General features: G+C 40.4%; 1 protein-coding gene across 1 annotated transcript in view; it reads left to right on the top strand.

Moving 5' to 3' along the window:
* TIMELESS (timeless circadian regulator) overlaps window positions 1–25,083 on the top strand; it is a 254,574-nt gene that overhangs the window by 103,744 nt on the left and 125,747 nt on the right. Inside the window, 1 exon segment of the mRNA XM_053705509.1 lies at window positions 23,516–23,658. Coding sequence (XP_053561484.1) covers window positions 23,516–23,658 — 143 coding nt within the window.

Here is a 25,083-nt window from a genome sequence, read left to right as displayed (position 1 = left end):
GAACCAGGAGTTCCCTAGCGATGTTAGAAGTCTCCAAGATAATTCGCTGGGCAGAGTCTCACTCTTGCCACCTGTCAGCGATCCACATCCCAGGCGTGGAGAACTGGGAGGCGGACTTTCTAAGTCGCCAGACTTTTCATCCGGGGGCGTGGGAACTTCATCCGGAGGTCTTTGCTCAACTGATTCATCGTTGGGGCAAACCAGAACTGGATCTCATGGCGTCTCGCCAGAACGCCAAGCTTCCTTGTTACAGATCCAGATCCAGGGACCCGGGAGCGGTGCTGATAGATGCTCTAGCAGCCCCTTGGGGTTTCAAGATGGCTTATGTGTTTCCTCCGTTTCCGTTGCTGCCTCGATTGATTGCCAGGATCAAACAGGAGAGAGCATCAGTGATTTTGATAGCGCCTGCGTGGCCACGCAGGACCTGGTATGCAGACCTAGTGGACATGTCGTCCTGTCCACCATGGTCTCTACCTCTGAGACAGGACCTTCTAATTCAGGGTCCTTTCAACCATCCAAGCCTAATTTCTCTGAGGCTGACTGCATGGAGATTGAACGCCTGATTCTATTAAAGCGTGGTTTCTCGGAGTCGGTTATTGATACATTAATACAGGCTCGGAAACCAGTTACCAGAAAAATTTACCATAAGATATGGCGTAAATATTTATATTGGTGTGAATCCAAGAGTTACTCATGGAGTAAGGTCAGGATTCCTAGGATATTGTCTTTTCTACAAGAGGGTTTAGAAAAGGGTTTATCTGCTAGTTCGTTAAAGGGACAGATTTCTGCTCTGTCTATTCTTTTACACAAACGCCTGGCAGAAGTTCCAGACGTTCAGGCTTTTTGTCAGGCTTTAGCTAGGATTAAGCCTGTGTTTAAGACTGTTGCTCCGCCGTGGAGCTTAAACTTAGTTCTTAAAGTTCTTCAAGGTGTTCCGTTTGAACCCCTTCATTCCATTGATATTAAACGTTTATCTTGGAAAGTTCTGTTTTTGATGGCTATTTCCTCGGCTCGAAGAGTCTCTGAGTTATCTGCCTTACATTGTGATCCTCCTTATCTGATTTTTCATTCAGACAAGGTAGTTCTGCATACTAAACCTGGGTTTTTGCCTAAGGTAGTTTCTAACAGGAATATCAATCAAGAGATTGTTGTTCCATCATTATGTCCTAATCCTTCTTCAAAGAAGGAACGTCTTTTGCATAATCTGGATGTAGTCCGTGCCCTGAAGTTCTACTTACAGGCAACTAAAGATTTTCGGCAAACTTCTCTGTTTGTCGTTTATTCTGGACAGAGGAGAGGTCAAAAGGCTTCGGCCACCTCTCTCTCTTTTTGGCTTCGTAGCATAATTCGTTTAGCCTATGAGACTGCTGGACAGCAGCCCCCTGAAAGAATTACAGCTCATTCCACTAGAGCTGTGGCTTCCACCTGGGCCTTTAAGAATGAGGCCTCTGTTGAACAGATTTGCAAGGCTGCAACTTGGTCTTCACTTCATACCTTTTCAAAATGTTACAAATTTGACACTTTTGCTTCTTCGGAGGCTGTTTTTGGGAGACAGGTTCTACAGGCAGTGGTTCCTTCTGTTTAATGTTCCTGCCTTGTCCCTCCCATCATCCGTGTACTTTAGCTTTGGTATTGGTATCCCATAAGTAATGGATGACCCGTGGACTGAACACACTTAACAAGAGAAAACATAATTTATGCTTACCTGATAAATTTATTTCTCTTGTAGTGTGTTCAGTCCACGGCCCGCCCTGTCTTTTTGAGGCAGTTCTAAATTTAAATTAAAACTCCAGTAACCACTGCACCCTATAGTTTCTCCTTTCTCGTCTTGTTTCGGTTGAATGACTGGATATGACATGTGAGGGGAGGAGCTATATAGCAGCTCTGCTTGGGTGATCCTCTTGCAATTTCCTGTTGGGAAGGAGAATATATCCATAAGTAATGGATGACCCGTGGAATGAACACACTACAAGAGAAATAAATTTATCAGGTAAGCATAAATTATGTTTTTTGGTACAAACAGACTCTGGGTGGCGGGGGCTACTAGAGATACCTAGTCAGGTAATATAGGCGGCATCACAGAGCTTACTATATTTAAAAAAAAAAAACTTACACTATCCTCAAGGTGCTGTTATTTATATATATATATATATATATATATATATATATATATATATATATATATATATATATATATATACACACACACACACACACACACACACACACACACACACACACACACACACACACACACACACACCCGTCTCAAAGCCATTGTTAGCCTGTTCTATGGTTATGGCGATTTACCACCTGGGTGCAGCTTCTTTTAGCCCAGTAATACTTTTCAGAATGTAGAGCTTTCCTGTAGTATATCAGACTGATCCCGCCTATTACGGTCCGTCCAGCTCCGAAATACCATGCAATTCCTCTCTGTACAAGGAACACAGCAACCCCAGAAGATTGTTTTGGTGTGTGTATGTATGTATATGTGTGTGTGTGTGTATCTATCTATATATCTCTCTCTACCCATATCCTCACTAGCTGGTTATAGATGAAATAATAAAAAAATAAAAAAATATATATATATATATTATGCAAAAAAGGCAGCACTCACTGGTCATTTGTAAGTAAAATTTAGCTTTTAATAATGCAAAAAGTTCAAATCTTGGGAAAAACATGACGTTTCGATGCCTAACTGGCATCTTTTTCAAATGTCCCAAAAGGTAAATCCAAAGTGTCCTACCTTTTAGGACATTTGAAAAAGATGCCAGTTAGGCATCGAAACGTCATGTTTTTCCCAAGATTTGAACTTTTTGTATTATTAAAAGCTAAATTTTACTTACAAATGACCAGTGAGTGCTGCCTTTTTTGCATAGTACATACTGTTTTTCGACATTGCACCCTGGCAGCTGCTACTAAATATATGGTGTGCATTCCTACACAGGACTTTGCTTTATATATATATATATATATATACAGAAAGACACGGTGCACTCACTGGGACTTGAATGAATGTTTCTTTTAATGATAGTGACGTTCGGGGTTACCCCCGTCCTCAGACCAATAATCTAACCAAATACAAAAACTCTTACCTTATAAAGACCCTCCACCTAACTGTTTGCTTCCCAGCGCTACTATCGGCGTTCCGGCAGCCTGTGACATCACTGAGCGTCCGCAATCACCTTACCATCACCATGCCAGTTGCCTTTACCATAGTAGCCTGTAAATACAAGGAAACGGATAACACTGTGCTAATATACAAGTATATGTGACTTATAAATAAAAACAATACTATTCTAAGTTAGGCATATGCTAATTGAACAGGCTCACAATTCCTATATTGAATAAACATGCTAATATTCATTAACTATTCGACTAGAAGGGAATAACATGATAATAAAGTTGGCAAGACTAATAGAAAGACTAATAGAACACTAATAATACTTAAAGATGCATATATACTTTTGACTATATATCAATGCAAGACACCTGGGCTAAGATGTTATAAGTTTAAATAAAACAATGCCAGTCCAGGTGAGTGTTTAACCCCCTGGGCATTAGAGTGCACAGGGTATATGTCCTTTGGCTTCACGCTTTAGCAGAGTTTTGGCCCTGTCTCCCCCCCCTAATGGGAGCCGGTACATGGTCAATAATTGTGTATCTTAGACCAGCCACTTTGTGGCCAGCTTCAGCAAAATGCCTCACCACTGGTTGGTCGGAATTTTTCTTGTCCAGAGCAGCCCTTATGGCCGTCCTATGGTTCGCAATACGTGTCCTGAGGGTGTCCACCGTTTTCCCCAAGTAAAATCTTCCACAAGGGCAGTGTAGTAAATAAACAATGTGGGTTGTGGTACACGTTTTAGGCAGTGTTTTAGGTAGTACTTTTTGTTCTTGTAAGTAGGACAAAAGTATTTTCCTGGGGTAGACCAATACAGATAACACATCCTATACATCTATAGCATCCCCTAGATTGATTAAGCCATGTATTAGGAATATAGCAGTCCCTGGGGTCTGACTGTACAAGGTGGTCCCTTATGGATTTTGCTCTTGTGAACCCAACTCTTGGGGATCTAGTGCCATGGAATAGTAGTGTGGAGTCAGTTTCCAGGATTGACCAGTATTTGTTAATGGTTGAGGCTGCTCATTCATCCCCCGTGTTGTACGTGAGCACCATTGTCAGTTGGTCTTGTTCCTCTGTGCTGTCTTTGTCTTTCAAGAGTAACTCCTGGGATTCGTTTTTTGTTTTTTCTCGGCAATCCCTGAGTATTTTCTTGGAGTAGCCTCTCAATAAATTGTGATTCCATGTCATCCAATTGTAGGTGTTTATTGGTCTCCTATGAGTTGTTCCTGATGACCCGCTTGATCTGTGATAAGGGTAGTGACCTCTTAGTTGTTGGTGAATGGCAGCTTGTTGCATACAGGATGGAATTTTTATCCGTATCTTTTCTCTATAGAATGGTCAATGATTTGTCCTCCTTCCTGTAAATCCTCGAATCCAGGAAGTCAATCACATTTTTATCATAGGTCATCTTGAACTTTAATGTTGAATGAATGGAATTGATCTTCTCAAACCATTGTAGAAGTTGTTCTTCATCCCCTGTCCACAGAAAAAAGAGATCTATATATCTCCTATAGGATATAATCCTATAATCTTTGAGAGCCATGTTATCCTGGGTCTCGAACTCTGCCATATACAGATTGATGTTGGTGGGGGCCACTTTCGAGCTATCTCCAGACAGTAGCGCAGTAGTTCCACTATTAGTTCTTCCGGAGGTCCCACATAGGGATATTTTCTCAACTGTTTGGAGATAGCTGTTAATCTTTCCTGGTGCGCTATAACTGTATACAGACTGGTTATGTCCATAGTGACCAGCAGGAAATCTTCCTCAATCCATAAGTCCCTTAATGTTCTGATCATGGAGGATGAATCCAGTATGAACGATTCTATATTTCTAACCAATGGTTGTAATATTTGGTCTAGGAATAAGGAAATGGACTGCAACATGGATCCCATGGCCGAGACTATTGGCCTCCCGGTGGTGCTTCGAGACTCTTCTGAATTTTGGGCATAGTGTACAGTACCGGGATGCGGGGATAATCAACAGTTTTTTGTTGTTCTGTAAGGAGGGCATTGCAGTATTCTTCCTCAATGGTGCGGTCTATCTGCTGTTTGAAAATATGACTGGGGTTGTTGGCAGTCTTCTGTATGTTGCTGTGTCATTTAGTTGTTGTAAGGCTTCCTCTCTGTAATCCTTATAGTTAAGGATTACCAGTGCACCCTCTTTATCCGCTTCACGGAAGATGATGGTCTTGTCAGCTTTTAAGGTTTTCAAGGCCGTCCATTCCTTGCGTGTGAAGTTGGGTCTTTGTAGAGGGTCTTGCTTATTGGATTTTGCCAATTGTTTAATGAGCATTCTGTTGAAGATCTTAATGCTAGGGTTATAGCTGCATGGGTCAAAGGTTCTTCTTGTTTTAAGATCTTGTGTTTCTCCCCTACTGTTGCCAAAAGTATTCCTTTAAGCGCAGTGTTCTGCTGAATTTCTGGATATCTACAAATCTTTCAAATTCATCTGTCCTGGCTGAGGGTATGAAGGAAAGGCCTATTTTGAGGACATGATGTTTTAATGTCCGTGAGGGTATGGCTGCTGAGGTTAACAACTAAGTCCTCACCTGCAGTCCCCTTCTGTGGGGTCTCGGGGGTTGGCCTGTACCCCCCTCTCCTGACGTGTCCTTTTCCTTGCCCGTTTTTTGAGCGTCCACTACACCGTAGTAGTTGGAAGGATCTGTAGCTTGTACATTTCTCAAGTTTTCAGATCCTGAGCTATTTCCTGAGCTGTCAACCGTATTTAAATTCCTCAGCTTATTGTACCGTGGTCTTCAGTTTCAGTTGGATCTGTATGTACTCCTCTCCTCTGTTGATTGGCCTCAACTGCGTTTGGTCCGGTTTATCAGATTCCAATCGGACAACATTACTTTGGTTGGACTCGCATCTTCAATGGGCAGAGTCTCTCAATTGTCACCTTTCTGTTGTCCACATCCCAGTGTTGGACAACTGGGAAGTGGATTACCTGAGCAGATAGACTTTTCATCCAGTGGAGTGGGCTCTTCGTCCGAAAAGTATTCTCCATGATAACCCTCAGGTGGGGTATTCTGGAGTTAGATCTGATGGCGTGTTGTCTAAATGCCAAACTTTCTAAGTACAGTTCAAGATCTAGAGATCCGCAAGCGGTTCAATGGGACTTCGGTCTAGTCTACCTTTTCCTCCATTTGCCCTCCTTCCTCGGGTGATAACTAGTAGCATTCAGGAGCAGGCCTTTGTGATTTTAATTACTCCAGCTTGGCCTCACAGAATTTGGTTTGTGGACCTGGTAAATATGTCATCCTTTCCCTCGTGGAAGTTGCCTCCTAGGAAGGACCTTCTACTTCAGGTTGCTTTCCTTCATCCAAACCTAGATTCTCTGAAGCGGACTGCTTGGAGATAGAATGCCTATTCTTGGCTAGTTGTGGTTTTTCTGAGAGGGTAATTGATACCATGGTTAAAGGGACATGAAACCCAAATTGTTTCTTTCATGATTTAGAAAGACCATGCACTTTTAAACAGCTTTCTAATTTTACTTCTATTATCTAATTTTCTTCATTCTCTTGATATCCTCTGCTGAAATGCATATCTAGGTAGGCTCAGTAGCTGCTGATTGGTGGCTGTACATAGATGCTTTGTGTGATTGGCTCACCCATGTGCATTTCTATTCAACAAAGGATATCTAAAGAATGAAGCAAATTAGATAATAGAAGTAAATTGGAATATTGTTTAAAATTGTATTCTCTACCTAAATCATTAAAGAAAAAAATTTGGGTTTAGTGTCACTTTAAGGCTCGTTGCTTGCTAGATTACCATAAAGTATGGCGTTCATACTTTTCTTTCATGTAATTAGCAAGAGTCCATGAGCTAGTGACGTATGGGATATACATTCCTACCAGGAGGGGAAAAGTTTCCAAAACCTCAAAATGCCTATAAATACACCCCTCACCACACCCACAATTCAGTTTTACAAACTTTGCCTCCGATGGAGGTGGTGAAGTAAGTTTGTGCTAGATTCTACGTTGATATGCGCTCCGCAGCAAGTTGGAGCCCGGTTTTCCTCTCAGCGTGCAGTGAATGTCAGAGGGATGTGAGGAGAGTATTGCCTATTTGAATGCAGTGATCTCCTTCTACGGGGTCTATTTCATAGGTTCTCTGTTATCGGTCGTAGAGATTCATCTCTTACCTCCCTTTTCAGATCGACGATATACTCTTATATATACCATTACCTCTGCTGATTCTCGTTTCAGTACTGGTTTGGCTTTCTACAAACATGTAGATGAGTGTCCTGGGGTAAGTAAATCTTATTTTCTGTGACACTCTAAGCTATGGTTGGGCACTTTGTTTATAAAGTTCTAAATATATGTATTCAAACATTTATTTGCCTTGACTCAGAATGTTCAACTTTCCTTATTTTTCAGACAGTCAGTTTCATATTTGGGATAATGCATTTGATTTAATCATTTTTTCTTACCTTCAAAAATTTGACTTTTTTCCCTGTGGGCTGTTAGGCTCGCGGGGGCTGAAAATGCTTCATTTTATTGCGTCATTCTTGGCGCGGACTTTTTTGGCGCAAAAATTCTTTTCCGTTTCCGGCGTCATACGTGTCGCCGGAAGTTGCGTCATTTTTTTACGTTATTTTGCGCCAAAAATGTCGGCGTTCCGGATGTGGCGTCATTTTTGGCGCCAAAAGCATTTAGGCGCCAAATAATGTGGGCGTCTTATTTGGCGCTAAAAAATATGGGCGTCGCTTTTGTCTCCACATTATTTAAGTCTCATTTTTCATTGCTTCTGGTTGCTAGAAGCTTGTTCTTTTGGCATTTTTTCCCATTCCTGAAACTGTCATTTAAGGAATTTGATCAATTTTGCTTTATATGTTGTTGTTTTTTTCTCTTACATATTGCAAGATGTCTCACGTTGCATCTGAGTCAGAAGATACTACAGGAAAATCGCTGTCTAGTGCTGGATCTACCAAAGCTAAGTGTATCTGCTGTTAACTTTTGGTAGCTATTCCTCCAGCTGTTGTTTGTATTGATTGTCATGACAAACTTGTTAAAGCAGATAATATTTCCTTTAGTAAAGTACCATTGCCTGTTGCAGTTCCTTCAACATCTAAGGTGCAGAATGTTCCTGATAACATAAGAGATTTTGTTTCTGAATCCATAAAGAAGGCTATGTCTGTTATTTCTCCTTCTAGCAAAACGTAAAAAATCTTTTAAAACTTCTCTCCCTACAGATGAATTTTTAAATGAACATCATCATTCTGATTCTGATGACTCTTCTGGTTCAGAGGATTCTGTCTCAGAGGTTGATGCTGATAAATCTTCGTATTTATTTAAAATGGAATTTATTCGTTCTTTACTTAAAGAAGTTCTAATTGCTTTAGAAATAGAGGATTCTGGTCCTCTTGATACTAATTCTAAACGTTTGGATAAGGTATTTAAATCTCCTGTGGTTATTCCAGAAGTTTTTCCTGTTCCTAATGATATTTCTGCAGTAATTTCCAAAGAATGGGATAAATTGGGTAATTCATTTACTCCTTCTAAACGTTTTAAGCAATTATATCCTGTGCCGTCTGACAGATTAGAATTTTGGGACAAAATCCCTAAAGTTGATGGGGCTATTTCTACCCTTGCTAAACGTACTACTATTCCTACGTCAGATGGTACTTCGTTTAAGGATCCTTTAGATAGGAAAATTGAATCCTTTCTAAGAAAAGCTTATCTGTGTTCAGGTAACCTTCTTAGACCTGCTATATCTTTGGCTGATGTTGCTGCAGCTTCAACTTTTTGGTTGGAAACCTTAGCGCAACAAGTAACACATCATGATTCTCATGATATTATTCTTCTTCTTCATCATGCTAATAATTTTATCTGTGATGCCATCTTTGATATTATCAGAGTTGATGTCAGGTTTATGTCTCTAGCTATTTTAGCTAGAAGAGCTTTATGGCTTAAGACTTGGAATGCTGATATGGCTTCTAAATCAACTCTACTTTCCATTTCTTTCCAGGGTAACAAATTATTTGGTTCTCAGTTGGATTCTATTATTTCAACTGTTACTGGTGGGAAAGGAACCTTTTTACCACAGGATAAAAAATCTAAGGGTAAAAACAGAGCTAATAATCGTTTTCGTTCCTTTCGTTTCAACAAAGAACAAAAACCTGATCCTTCATCCTCAGGAGCACCATCTCCAATCTGGAATAAATCCAAGCCAGCCAGAAAGGCAAAGCCTGCTTCTAAGTCCACATGAAGGTGCGGCCCTCATTCCAGCTCAGCTGGTAGGGGGCAGGTTACGTTTTTTCAAAGAAATTTGGATCAATTCTGTTCACAATCTTTGGATTCAGAACATTGTTTCAGAAGGGTACAGAATTGGTTTCAAGATGAGACCTCCTGCAAAGAGATTTTTTCTTTCCCGTGTCCCAGTAAATCCAGTAAAAGCTCAAGCATTTCTGAATTGTGTTTCAGATCTAGAGTTGACTGGAGTAATTATGCCAGTTCCAGTTCAGGAACAGGGGATGAGGTTTTATTCAAATCTCTTCATTGTACCAAAGAAGGAGAATTCCTTCAGACCAGTTCTGGATCTAAAAATATTGAATCGTTATGTAAGGATACCAACGTTCAAGATGGTAACTGTAAGGACTATCTTGCCTTTTGTTCAGCAAGGATGCATATCTGCATATTCCGATTCATCCGGATCATTATCGGTTCCTGAGATTCTCTTTTCTGGACAAGCATTACCAGTTTGTGGCTCTGCCGTTTGGCCTTGCTACAGCTCCAAGAATTTTTACAAAGGTTCTCGGTGCCCTTCTGTCTGTAATCAGAGAACAGGGTATTGTGGTATTTCCTTATTTGGACGATATCTTGGTACTTGCTCAGTCTTTACATTTAGCAGAATTTCATACGAATCGACTTGTGGTGTTTCTTCAAGATCATGGTTGGAGGATCAATTTACCAAAAAGTTTCATTGATTCCTCAGACAAGGGTAACCTTTCTGGGTTTCCAAATAGATTCAGTGTCCATGACTCTGTCTTTAACAGACAAGAGGCGTCTAAAACTGATGGCAGCTTGTCGAAACCTTCAGTCACAATCATTCCCTTCGGTAGCCTTATGCATGGAAATTCTAGGTCTTATGACTGCTGCATCGGACGCGATCCCCTTTGCTCGTTTTCACATGCGACCTCTTCAGCTTTGTATGCTGAATCAATGGTGCAAGGATTACACAAAGATATCTCAATTAATATCTTTAAAACCGATTGTTCGACACTCTCTAACGTGGTGGACAGATCACCATCGTTTAATTCAGGGGGCTTCTTTTGTGCTTCCGACCTGGACTGTAATTTCAACAGATGCAAGTCTCACAGGTTGGGGAGCTGTGTGGGGATCTCTGACGGCACAAGGAGTTTGGGAATCTCAGGAGGTGAGATTACCGATCAATATTTTGGAACTCCGTGCAATTTTCAGAGCTCTTCAGTTTTGGCCTCTTCTGAAGAGAGAATCGTTCATTTGTTTTCAGACAGACAATGTCACAACTGTGGCATACATCAATCATCAAGGAGGAACTCAGTCCTCTGGCTATGAAAGAAGTATCTCGAATTTTGGTTTGGGCGGAATCCAGCTCCTGTCTAATCTCTGCGGTTCATATCCCAGGTGTAGACAATTGGGAAGCGGATTATCTCAGTCGCCAAACGTTGCATCCGGGCGAATGGTCTCTTCACCCAGACGTGTTTCTTCAGATCGTTCAAATGTGGGAACTTCCAGAAATAGATTTGATGGCGTCCCATCTAAACAAGAAACTTCCCAGGTATCTGTCCAGATCCCGGGATCCTCAGGCGGAGGCAGTGGATGCATTATCACTTCCTTGGAAGTATCATCCTGCCTATATCTTTCCGCCTCTAGTTCTTCTTCCAAGAGTAATCTCCAAGATTCTGAAGGAATGCTCGTTTGTTCTGCTGGTAGCTCCGGCATGGCCTCACAGGTTTTGGTATGCGGATCTTGTCCGGATGGCCTCTTGCCAACCGTGGACTCTTCCGTTAAGACCAGACCTTCTGTCACAAGGTCCTTTTTTCCATCAGGATCTGAAATCCTTAAATTTAAAGGTATGGAGATTGAACGCTTGATTCTTCGTCAAAGAGGTTTCTCTGACGCTGTGATTAATACTATGTTACAGGCTCGTAAATCTGTATCTAGAGAGATATATTATAGAGTCTGGAAGACTTATATTTCTTGGTGTATTTCTCATTATTTTTCTTGGCATTCTTTTAGAATTCCGAGAATTTTACAGTTTCTTCAGGATGGTTTAGATAAAGGTTTGTCCGCAAGTTCCTTGAAAGGACAAATCTCTGCTCTTTCTGTTCTTTTTCACAGAAAGATTGCTATTCTTCCTGATATTCATTGTTTTGTACAAGCTTTGGTTCGTATAAAACCTGTCATTAAGTCAATTTCTCCTCCTTGGAGTTTGAATTTGGTTTTGGGGGCTCTTCAAGCTCCTCCGTTTGAACCTATGCATTCATTGGACATTAAATTACTTTCTTGGAAAGTTTTGTTCCTTTTGGCCATCTCTTCTGCCAGAAGAGTTTCTGAATTATCTGCTCTTTCTTGTGAGTCTCCTTTTCTGATTTTTCATCAGGATAAGGCGGTGTTGCGAACTTCTTTTGAATTTTTACCTAAAGTTGTGAATTCCAACAACATTAGTAGAGAAATTGTGGTTCCTTCATTATGTCCTAATCCTAAGAATTCTAAGGAGAAATCGTTGCATTCTTTGGATGTTGTTAGAGCTTTGAAATATTATGTTGAAGCTACTAAATCTTTCAGAAAGACTTCTAGTCTATTTGTTATCTTTTCCGGTTCTAGAAAAGGCCAGAAAGCTTCTGCCATTTCTTTGGCATCTTGGTTGAAATCTTTAATTCATCTTGCCTATGTTGAGTCGGGTAAAACTCCGCCTCAGAGAATTACAGCTCATTCTACTAGGTCAGTTTCTACTTCCTGGGCATTTAGGAATGAAGCTTCGGTTGATCAGATTTGCAAAGCAGCAACTTGGTCCTCTTTGCATACTTTTACTAAATTCTACCATTTTGATGTATTTTCTTCTTCTGAAGCAGTTTTTGGTAGAAAAGTACTTCAGGCAGCGGTTTCAGTTTGAATCTTCTGCTTATGTTTTTCGTTAAACTTTATTTTGGGTGTGGATTATTTTCAGCAGGAATTGGCTGTCTTTATTTTATCCCTCCCTCTCTAGTGACTCTTGTGTGGAAAGATCCACATCTTGGGTAATCATTATCCCATACGTCACTAGCTCATGGACTCTTGCTAATTACATGAAAGAAAACATAATTTATGTAAGAACTTACCTGATAAATTCATTTCTTTCATATTAGCAAGAGTCCATGAGGCCCGCCCTTTTTTTGTGGTGGTTATGATTTTGTATAAAGCACAATTATTCCAATTCCTTATTTTATATGCTTTCGCACTTTTTTATCACCCCACTTCTTGGCTATTCGTTAAACTGAATTGTGGGTGTGGTGAGGGGTGTATTTATAGGCATTTTGAGGTTTGGGAAACTTTGCCCCTCCTGGTAGGAATGTATATCCCATACGTCACTAGCTCATGGACTCTTGCTAATATGAAAGAAATGAATTTATCAGGTAAGTTCTTACATAAATTATGTTTTTTCTGGAAGGTTTTGTTTCCTCTTGCTATTTCTTTTGCTTGTAGAGTCTCAGAGCTTTCGGCTCTGCAGTGTGACCATCTTACCCTATTTTTTTTGTAACAAATTGGGATTTCTTCGTAAGGTGGTATCGGACCACAATATCAATCAGTAAATTTTCGTTCCTTCGTTCTGTCCTAATCCTTCTTCTAATAAGGAACGTCTGTAAAATACCCCAGAGGTTGTGCGTGATCTGAAGTTCTATCTGCAAGCAACTAGAGATTTTCGACAAACTACTGCCCTTTTTGTTGTTTTCCCTGGTAGACATCAGGGCCAGAAGGCCACTTCTTCTACTCTTTCATTTTGGTTGGGAATTGTTATTCGGTTGGCTTATGAGACAGCTGGAAAACAGCCTCCTAAGAGGATTAGTTATTCCACTAGGGCTGTCTCTTCTTCCTGGGCCTTTAATAATGAGGCTTCTGTGGAACAGATCTGCAAGGTGGTCTCTTGGTCCTCGTTGCATTCTTTTTCTAATTTCTACAAATTCAATGGTTTTGCCTCAGCTGAGGGTTCCTTTGGTAGGAATGTTTTTCAAGGAGTGGTGCCTTCTGTTTAGGTCTGCCTGTCTTGTTCTCCCTCCCTCCCTTCCATTCTGTGTCCTCTAGCTTGAATCTTGGTTCCCACTAGTAATTAGAATGGAATTGTGGACTCTCCATGCCATTGGAAAGAAAACAACATGTATGCTTACCTGATAAATTATTTTTTTTCCTTGCATGGAGAGTCCACAACCCACCCTTAATTTATTTTTAAGGCTTTGGTAATTTTCTAAACCTCAGGCACCTCTATAACCGTTGTGCCCTCTTCTTTTTCCATATTCCTTCGGCTGAATGACTGGGGGTTTATGGGAAGTGGGAGTGATATTTAAAGTGACACTGTACCCAATTTTTTTTCTTTCATGATTCAGATAGAACATGAAATTTTAAGCAACTTTCTAATTTACTCCTATTATCAAATTTTCTTCATTCTCTTGGTATCGTTATTTGAAATGCAAGAATGTAAGTTTAGATGCCGGCCCATTTTTGGTGAGCAACCTGGGTTGTCCTTGCTAATTGGTGGATAAATTCATCCACCAATAAAAAAAGTGCTGTCCAGAGTCCGAACCACAAAAAAAACCTTAGATGCCTTCTTTTTCAAATAAAGATAGCAATAGAACGAAGAAAATTTGATAATAGGAGTAAATTAGGAAGTTGCTTAAAATTGCCTGCTCTATCTGAATCATGAAAGAAAAAAATTGGGTTCAGTGTCCCTTTAACAGCTTTGGGGTGTTCTTTGCCTCTTCCTGGTGGCCAGGAGTTGAATTCCCACTAGTAATTAGAAGGGATTTGTGGACTTTCCATGCCAGGAAAGAAAATTATTTATCAGGTAAGCATACATTTTGTTTCTTTTCTAAGGCATGGAGAGTCCACAATTTCATTCCAAATACTAGTGGGAATTCCACTCCTGGCCAGCAGGAGGAGGCAAAGAACACCCCAGCAGAGCTGTTAAGTGTCACTTCCTTTACCCATAATCCCCAGTCATTCTCTTTGCCTGTGTGAAGATGGTGTCTAAAGATATTTAATCCTTTAATGGTTACTTTTCCCTGCAAGCAAGGATTGGGGGCTATGCTGTGTCCATGTCAATCTCTTTAGTAAGAGTAATGGTGGCAGTTAGGTGGTGAGGTGATCCTTGCTTAACTTCTAACATTATTGCTACCCCTATTATAGAAAACCAGGGTTTGTTACGCAATTATTTTTTTTCTACAGGTCCCTGGTAGATAGGAGTAAATCTCTCACACCTAAGAAGTGTTTCTGTCTGTAAGTGCTTTTTCCTTCTAGGTGGAAGGACAGCACTTTTAGGGGTTAATGCCTCTGACAGGTTATCATACACCTGGTGGTTCTTTGGAAAGTTCAAATGATCCCTGGTGGGTCTGAATGACTTATATATCCCTTCATATAGGGATTCATAAAGGTCAGAACAGGTGTAAACTTTTATGTGCAGGCACTGTGGGACATAAGGGGTTAATAGGATTCTCCTTAAGAGACTACGTTACTAGGCTGGTTGTGGGTCAATTCATGACTATGGCAGTTTATTAAGGAGTGGTACTTGTCTTTTATTTTAATATATGGGACTTTCGTTAGTGGTTTTCGGCTAACATTTATTTGGTTTTGAGTTGCGCTCATTGAGTGCTTTTGTTGTGGCGCAGTTGATAATCTATCTTGTGATCACGTGACTTCCGCTTCAGCCATTGCTCAGTACGGAGCGGAGTGTTGGAAGCTTTTTTTGGTTGTCCTTCTTTTCCATATTGTAGGACGGCAAGCTCACTAGGACTATGGAGTCTATGGAGGCGTTAGATCGTCCCAGTTCTACTCCGGTGTAGAGTTCAGTTTTTTGTTTTTTTAATAGTGGGCTCTGTTTTCCTGTTTGACAAAATGGTGAGTCATCGCAGCCTTGAGGATGTGATGTAAAGAGGTTGCAAATAAAGTTATTTCGTTAATTTATGCTCTTACTTTATTTTGTCTGTTTTTCATTACTTATAATAAATCAGTCATTACAGTGGGATTGTGTTTCCTCCCTATGGACTCTGATCCTGCCTTATCTGCCAATTTTGACTTATGTTTATTTTGCTTGGAGGTAACTATTGTTCCTCCTGTGCTATTTTGTACCACGTGTTTTCAATAAAACCTTGTTGTCAAGGGATTAAAATTCCTTTACTGAGCCTGTAGTTTCTCAGGAAGATAATAATGTTGGGGCCATGCCTCAACTTTTTCCTCTAACGTCCCAAGCATTATCTATTTTGACATGCAGTACCCTGCGGTTCCTGAGGGTATTGTTTTACCAGGAGATATTGCTCCACAATTAACTTCTGCAGTTTCTGCAATCCTGTCTCAGTTTTTCTGGTGACAGGTAATCGGAGAGAAAGTCTAGTAATGTTTCCCAGTCTAAAAGTTTGTCTGCACTAGTCGCTCTAGCTCAGTTATCTGAGGATGGTCATTCCTCAGGGAGATATTTCTGACTATGTGTCTGTAGAAGGAGAATCTAGTCTGTGTAGCAGATCAAGAGGAAGTTAATTTTAGATTCAATCTGGAACACCTTTGATTACTTTTGTAGGAGGTCCTTGCTTCTTTGGAAGACTCGGATCTTACTACTGCTGGGACTCCTTAGAAATCTATTAAGCTTAAAGTGAATGCAAATTTTGATGATAAAGTGCCCGGTTTTTAAAAATTTGATTAAAAACAGGGGCACTTTAATTTATCAAAATTTACATTTCAATCGTGTTGTGAAAATACTTACCTTTTAATCTTGACGGCCACTGCATCACTTCATCCGCCCGTCGCAAAGCCTCTTCCTGGATTCAAAATGAGGAATCCGGCTTCCTCCAATCACGGCGTTGAATCAGACACTGATTCTCCCTGGGGGGAAGCTGTGATTGGAGGATGACCGATTCGTCATTTCTGACGTAGGAAGAGGTTTGCGACGACCAGGAGTATTTTCACAACATGCGTAAAATGTAAATTTTGATGAATTAAAGTGCCCCTGTTTTTAATCGAATTTTTAAAAACCGGGCACTTTATCATCAACATTTTACATTCACTTTAAAGGGACATTAAACCTTAAAAATAATGTTATATAATTCTGCACATAGTGCAGAATTATATAACATTATATTAGCCAAACATTTATAAAACATAATTTCCTGTCACAGGAGCGAGCTGCACTTAGTCTTATGGCGCGGTCGGGCCGGGCTGTGACTATACAGCTGGCCCGATGCGCTGAGTAAATATAAAAGACCCGCTCAGCAGAGAGCGGGTCTGTGAAACAGCGGGTTTTTTTTTAAATAATAGGGGAAATTAAGTTTTATAAATGTTTGGCTAATATAATGTTATATAATTCCACTATGTGCAGAATTATATAACATTATTTTTAAAGTTTACTGACACTTTAAAGGGACACTGAACCCAAATTTTTTCTTTTGTGATTCAGATAGAGAATGCAATTTTAAGCAACTTTCTAATTTACTCCTATAATCAACTTTTCTTCATTCTCTTGGTATCTTTATTTGAAATGCAAGAATGTAAGTTTAGATTCCGGCCCATTTTTGGTTAGCAACCCGAGTTGTTCTTGCTGATTTGTGGATAAATTCACCCACCAATAAACAAGTGCTACCCAGCCTTCTGAACCAAAAATTGGCTGGCTCTTTAGCTTTGATGCCTTTTTTTTTCAAATAAAGATTGCAAGAGAACGAAGAAAAATTGGTAATAGGAGTAAATTAGAAAGTTGCTTAAAATTGCATGCTCTATCTGAATAACGAAAGAAAAAAATTGGTTTTAGTGTCCCTTTAACAGAGTGTTTGATGTTATTCCTTCATCTGTTGAGGTTTTATTTTTTTTTTCTTCCCAGCTCCAGACCGGATGACGGAAATTCTTGCTCAGGAATGGGAAGAGCCGGGAATTCTTCTTCCCTGTCCCCTGTTTTTAAGAAAATGTTAACTGTTACAGACTCTGTGCGCGACTTGTGGCGCATTGTGCCTAAGGTAGAGGGAGTTATCTCTACTCTAGTCCAGATTTACACTATACCTATTAAGGATAGTGTGTCCTTAAAGGGATACTAACCCCACATTTTTTCTTTCATGATTCAGATAGAGCATGCAATTTTAAGCAACTTTCTAATTTACTCCTATTATCAATTTTTCTTTGTTCTCATGTTATCTTGATTTGATAAAGCAGTAATAAAAGGTTAGGAGCCGGCCCATTTTTTAGTTCAGCACCTTGGTAGAGCTGCTGATTGGTTTGCTACATTTAGCCACAAATCAGCAAGTGCTACCCATGTGCTGAACAAAAAATGGTCTGGCTCTAAAGCTTACAGTACTGCTTTCTCCAACATAGGTGTGTCCGGTCCACGGCGTCATCCTTACTTGTGGGATATTCTCTTCCCCAACAGGAAATGGCAAAGAGCCCAGCAAAGCTGGTCACATGATCCCTCCTAGGCTCCGCCTTCCCCAGTCATTCTCTTTGCCGTTGTACAGGCAACATCTCCACGGAGATGGCTTAGAGCACCTTGGATCTTCAACCTAGCTTATGTATTCCCACCGTTTCCTCTCATTCCCAGGCTGGTAGCCAGGATCAATCTGGAGAGGGCTTCGGTGACCTTGATAGTTCCTGTGTGGCCACGCAGGACTTGGTATGCAGACCTGGTGAATGTGTCATCGGCTCCACCATGGAAGCTACCTTTGAGACAGGACCTTCTTATTCAGGGTCCATTCGAACATCCGAATCTGGTTTTCCTCCAACTGACTGCTTGGAGTTTGAACGCTTGATTTTATCAAAGCGTGGGTTTTCAGATTCTGTAATAGATACTCTTATTCAGGCTAGAAAGCCTGTAACTAGAAAAATTTACCATAATATATGGAAAAAATATATCTGTTGGTGTGAATCTAAAGGATTCCCATGGAACAAGATAAAAATTCCTAAGATTCTTTCCTTTCTACAAGAAGGTTTGGAGAAAGGATTTTCTGCGAGTTCTCTGAAGGGACAGATCTCTGCTTTATCTGTTTTACTTCACAAAAGGCTGGCAGCTGTGCCAGACGTTTAAGCGTTTGTTCAGGCTCTGGTTAGAATCAAGCCTGTTTACAGACCTTTGACTCTTCCCTGGAGTCTTAATCTAGTTCTTTCAGTTCTTCAAGGGGTTCCGTTTGAACCCTTACATTCCATAGATATTAAGTTATTATCTTGGAAAGTTTTGTTTTAGGTTGCAATTTCTTCCGCTAGAAGAGTTTCTGAGTTATCTGCTCTGCAGTGTTCTCCGCCCTATCTGGTCCATGCAGATAAGGTGGTTTTTACGTACTGAGCCTGGTTTTCTTCCGAAGGTTGTTTCCAACAAAAATATTAACCAGGAGATAGTTGTACCTTCTTTGTGTCCGAATCCAGTTTCATAGAAGGAACGTTTGTTACACAATTTGGACGTTGTCCGTGCTCTAAAATTCTATTTAGATGCTACAAAGGATTTCAGACAAACATCTTCCTTGTTTGTTGTTTATTCTGGTAAAAGGAGAGGTCAAAAAGCAACTTCTACCTCTCTATCTTTTTGGCTTAAAAGCATCATCAGATTGGCTTATGAGACTGCCGGACGGCAGCCTCCTGAAAGAATCACAGCTCATTCCACTAGGGCCGTGGCTTCCACATGGGCCTTTAAGAACGAGGCTTCTGTTGATCAGATATGTAAGGCAGCGACTTGGTCTTCACTGCACACTTTTACCAAATTTTACAAATTTGATACTTTTGCTTCTTCTGAGGCTATTTTTGGGAGAAAGGTTTTGCAAACCGTGGTGCCTTCCATCTAGGTGACCTGATTTTCTCCCTCCCATCATCCGTGTCCTAAAGCTTTGGTATTGGTTCCCACAAGTAAGGATGACGCCGTGGACCGGACACACCTATGTTGGAGAAAACAGAATTTATGTTTACCTGATAAATTACTTTCTCCAACGGTGTGTCCGGTCCACGGCCCGCCCTGGTTTTTTAATCAGGTCTGATGATTTATTTTCTTTAACTACAGTCACCACGGTATCATATGATTTCTCCTATGCAAATATTCCTCCTTTACGTCGGTCGAATGACTGGGGAAGGCGGAGCCTAGGAGGGATCATGTGACCAGCTTTGCTGGGCTCTTTGCCATTTCCTGTTGGGGAAGAGAATATCCCACAAGTAAGGATGACGCCGTGGACCGGACACACCGTTGGAGAAAGTAATTTATCAGGTAAACATAAATTCTGTTTTTTCAAATCAAGATAGCATGAGAACAAAGAAAAATTGATAATAGGAGTAAATTAGAAAGGTGCTTAAAGGACCAGTCAACACAGTAGATTTGTATAATCAACAAATGCAAGAAAAAAAGACAATGCAATAGCACTTAGTCTGAACTTTAGATGGATAGTAGATTTTTTTTCTGAGAATTTTAAAAGTTATGTCTTTTTCCACTCCCCCTGTACCATGTGACAGCCATCAGCCATTCACAAATGCATACACGTACCATGTGACAGCCATCAGCCATTCACAAATGCATACACACTTATTCTTGCACATGCTCAGTAGTAGCTGGTGACTCAAACAGTTTAAATATAAAAAGACTGTGCACATTTTGTTAATGGAAGTAAATTGGAAAGTTGTTTAAAATGGCATGCTCTATCTGAATAATGAAAGTTTCATTTTGATTGAGTGTCCCTTTAAAATCTCATGCTCTATCTGAATCATGAAAGAAAAAAAATGGGTTTAGTATCCCTTTAATCCGGAGGCTTATTTTACGGAAGATGTACATTCATCTGGGATTATAGCAGTATCCTATTGTTACGATGCCTTGTCTGACCTAATTTCAGAAGAGACTAAGATAGAGGAGATTCAGGATAGGATCAAGGCTCTATAGATAACTAATACATTTTATCTGTGATGCCACATGCACGTTGTTAGACTGGGAACCAAAATCTCTAGCCTTGCAGAGCTCTATGGTTAAATTATTGGTCTGCAGATGTATCTTCCAAGTCCAAAGTTATTTGGTCCTGGTTTGGTGGAAATAATTTCCGGATTTCCTGGTGGGAAGGGTTCCTTCCTATCTCAGGACAAGTAGAATAGACCCAAGGGTCGCCAAAATTCTACTTTTCGTTCTTTTTGCAATTTCAAGGGAAAGAAGCAGATTCTAAATCGGCATGAAGGGATGGCCTCCGATCCAGTCTTGGATCAAGTGGGGGGCAGGTTTTTCCTCTTTTTTTTTTTCGGGCGGGCTTGGATCCGCAAAGTCCCAGATCCTTGGGCCATGGAGGTAGTATCTCAGGGATACAGAATAGGATTCAAGTCTTGTCTCTCTAGGGGCAGATTTATCCTGTGAAGGTTATCTGCAAACCAGGTAAAGAGAGAGGCCTTCTTAAACTTCATAAAGAAACTTTCTTCCCTGGAGTGATTGTTCCAGTTCCCGTAGATGAACAGGGTCAAGGGTTCTATTAAAATGTTTTTGTGATTCCAAAAAACTAGGGAAATTTTCGTCCTTCAAAATGGAAACTATTTGTTCCATTCTTCCCTTGGTACAAGAAGATCAACTTTTGACCATAGATCTGAAGGATGCATATCTGCATGTTCCCATTCTCAGAGAACATCACCTATTCTGAACAAACGTTTCCAGTTTGTTGCTATTCCCTTTGGCCTTGCCACGGCTCCTCAAATCTTTACAAAGGTCCTAGGGGTCCTTTTGGCAGTGGTCAGATCTCAAGGGATAGCGGTGGTGCCTTATCTGGGCGACATCTTGGTTCAAGCCCCATCTTTTCAGTTAGCATCTTTTCACAGATCTTGTTGTCTATTCTTCGTTCCCTCAGGAGGAAAGTGAATCTTGAAAAGAGTTCCCTAGTGCCAGACTCCTGGATATTTTTTTTTAGGAAAGATAATAAACTCTCTGTCCATGAAGTTTTTTCTGACAGAGGTCAGAATATCCAAACTTCTGGCTTCTTGCCTTTCACTTCAGTCCTCTTCCCGTCCATCTGTGGCTCAGAGTATGGCAGTAATTGGTCTGATTGCTTCCATGGACATCATACTGGATACCCTGTCAAAAGACTCTATCTTGGTGGATTTCTCAGGACTATCTGTCTTAGGGTACATGCTTCCTGAGACCATCCTGGGTGATTGTGATCACGGACGGCAGCCTTTCAGGCTGGGTAGCAGTTTGGGGTCCTCTAAAGGCTCAGGGTCTTTGGACTTGAGAGGAGTCTTTTCTCCCCGTAAACATCCTAGAGTTAAGAGCAATTTACAATGCCTTGATAGCCTGGCCCCAAAAAGCTTTAGTCCAGTTTTTCAGATTTCAATCGAACAATATCACCTCAGTGGCATACATCAATCACCAGGGATGAACTCAGAGTTCCTTAGCAATGAAGGAGGTGACTCGCATTCTCCAGTGGGCGGAGTCTCAATGAATGTCTCCTCTCTGCCATCCTTATCCCAGGGGTGGACATCTGGGAAGTGGATTTTCTGAGCAGGCAGACCTTTCATTCCGGGGAGTGGGCTCTCCTCCCAGAGATTTTCACAATAACTCTCAGGTGGGGGGTTCCTGAGTTGGATCTGATGGCGTCATGTCTAAACGCCAAGCTTCCAAAGTATGGTTCAAGATCAAGAGATCCTGATGGATATTCTAGCGATGCCTTGGAATTTCAGTCTGGGGTGCCTAAGACTTGAGAAAGGAAGAACCCCCCTTCCCGGTTGATTTCCTTTCTCGAGTCTTTGCTCGTATCAAGCAGGAGAGGGTGTCTGTGATTCTAATAGCTCCTGCCTGGTCTTGCAGTATCTGGTTCGTGGATCTGGTGAAGATGTCATCTCTTCCCCCTTGATGGTTACCTCTGAGGAAGGACCTTCTACTTTGGGGTCTCTTTCTGCACCCAAATCTAGATTCTCTGAAGCTGACTGCTTGGAGATTGGGCGCCTTGTCTTGGCCATGGGCTGTTTTTTTTTCTGAGAAAGTCTTTGATACTCTGCTTCAGGTTCGTAAGTCTGTTTTCTCGTAAAATGTACCATAAGGTATGGTGTAAATACCTGTTTTGGTGTGTATCGATGGTTTTCTCTTGGACACGGGTGAGACTTCCTCGCATTCTATCTCTTGTCTTCAGGAAAGCCTGGAGAAAACTTTGTCAGTCAGTATTCTGAGGGGTCAGAATTCCGCACTGTCTATTCTTTTGCACAAACCTCTGGCGGATCTGCCAGATGTTCAATCGTTTGATCAGGCCTTGGTCAGAATCAGGCCTGTGTTTAATTTTAATCCTGTTGTTCCTCCTTGGAACCTTAACTTTGTTCTTAAGGTTTTGCGGCAGGCTCCGTTTGAACTTGTGCTTCAGTTTATATTGTGGAAAGTTTTGTTTCTACTTGCTATTTCGTCTGCTTGCAGAGTTTCCAAGTTTTCGGCTCTGCAGTGTGATTTCCCTTGCCTTATTTTTCTTGCGGTTAAGGTATCTACAAGCAACTAAAGATTTTCGACAGTCTACTGCTCTGTTTGTTGTTTTCGCTGGTAAGATTAAGGGTCAGAAGGCCACTTTTGCTGTTCTTTCTCTCTGGTTGAGAAATGTTATCCGAGACAGCTGGACATCAGCCTCCTGAGAGAATTTTGGCTCATTTCACTAGGGCTGTCTCTTCTTCCTGGGCTTTCAAAAATGAAGCATCTGTGGAGCAAATCTGCAAGGCGGCCACTTGGTCTTCTTTGCACACTTTTTCCAAATTCTACAAATTTTGATACTTTTGCCTTGTATGAGGTTTCCTTTGGGAGGCAAGTTTTTCAAACAGTGGTGCCTTCTGTTAAGGTCCGCCTGTCTTGTTCTCCCTCCCTTTCATTCTGTGTCCTCTAGCTTGGGTATTGGTTCCCACTAGTAATTGGAATAAAATTGTGGACTTTCCATGCCTTAGGAAATAAAACCAAATTTATACTTACCTGATAAATTTCTTTCTTTCCGGGCATGGAGTCCACGACCTGCCTTTATTTACATTTTAAGACGGATATTTGTTTGTAAAACCTCAAGCACCTCTATACCCATATGTTATCTTCATTTTCCTTTGGCCGAATGACGGGATTATGGGTAAGGGAAGTGACGCTTAACAGCTCTACTGGGGTGCTCTTTGCCTCCTCCTGCTGGCCAGGAGTTGAATTCCCACTAGTAATTGGAATGAAATTGTGGACTCTCCATGCCCGGAAAGAAAGAAATTTATCAGGTAAACATACATTTTGTTTTTCTTTTGGTAGACATTCTGGGAAACATAATGAAGAATGTGACAGCAAAGCGTTCCAAGGCTAGAATTGTTGATAAACTTATAAGCATGGGACTGGTGTCCGAACGTAAAGAACTTTACAAGAAAAGAAAAAGAAAAGGGAAGTCCTCGGGCATGGTATGACGATTACTTATACAGTATTACTTTTTGCTTTTAGTTTTTTGCCTTTTCAGATTTGTCATGAAACAAACACTTGCAGTGCATTATTAATTGCACTATAATATGCATAAATGTCCTTAAACCTGATTGATTCATTGATAATATCCTCTGCTTTTAAAGACTACATTTGCTTGTTTGCTGACGGTTCTCACAATAAGCATAAGAAGTAATATGTTAACTAAAATGTTCTACAATTGATTTATTTTCATTTTGTATCCTTAACTATATCTTATCAACAATCCCTGTTTTTTTATTTTTAATTCAACCCAATACAGCATGCAATTTTTTTTTTATAGTCTCTTTTTATTGTTTTTTATAATATAGTTTCAATTTTGGGGTACAGAAAAAAGGGAAGAGGGGGAGAATATTTTTTATATTTACATACTTGGGGGTTATTACAAAACCAGTTTAACACATATAAACCAAAAAATGCCCATACTATGGCAAATAAGGTTAACACCTTATTGATTTGCTGACAAACATATAAAATAAAATTAAAAAAAAAAAAAAAAAAAAAAAAATATATAAAGATAAAAGAGAATGGGGGGTAGATAATTACCTCTGATTACCAAATACCTAATAAGATTAATTCTGTGTTTCTGAACGGATTAATTATATATTCTATTTCACTATCGGGGAGAGATTTTATAAATATAGACCACTTTGAGAAGAATCTCTTTACGTCATCGTCATTTTGTAAATCAGTATCTACTTGCTCAATAATACATTGTTTCTTTAAGCAATTTTTAATTTCTTTTACACTCGGAATTGTTTTTGTTTTCCATTTTTTTAAAATTAGGTATCTACCAGCCAAAATGATCAGGTTAATGATTTTGGCCTCCTTAACAGGTAAACTCTCATCCTGATTAAGTAGAACAATCTTTGTTGGAGAAAAAGACAGAGAGGGAAGGCCTAAGCTGGTATTTAACCAGTACTGTGTCTTGAGCCAGAAATTTCGTATTTTTGGACACTCCCATAACGTGCAGTAAACTAGCCGAGGGGAGAAGGCATTTTGGACACTTATTAAAACTGGCCTGGCACTGTGCGCCTTTTTTCGGAGTAAAATGTGACATGTGCAAAATCTTAATGTGCGATTCCCTCCAAGTTGTAGAGAGGGTTACCCGATACACCTTTTGTATTGAAAGGGTGATTGTGCTAACAGTAAGAGAGTCTTGATTTAGCAAATCAGCCCATTTATGCCGAATACTTTCCAGTGTCTCTATGCCCCTAAGTGAGACCATTATTTGATAAATATAAGAGATTGAAGTGAGCCCATTCTTAACTAAAAGAATCCAATTATCAATACTCCCAAGTGACCAGTCCCAGCCATGCTCAGTTGTTAGCTTAGTAGCGTAATGTCTAGCTTGTAAGTAAGCAAAAAAG

This window comes from Bombina bombina, chromosome 3, assembly GCF_027579735.1.
Source record: "Bombina bombina isolate aBomBom1 chromosome 3, aBomBom1.pri, whole genome shotgun sequence".
In the NCBI taxonomy this organism is placed as follows: domain Eukaryota; kingdom Metazoa; phylum Chordata; class Amphibia; order Anura; family Bombinatoridae; genus Bombina; species Bombina bombina.
This window is presented reverse-complemented; position numbering and strand designations above follow the sequence as displayed.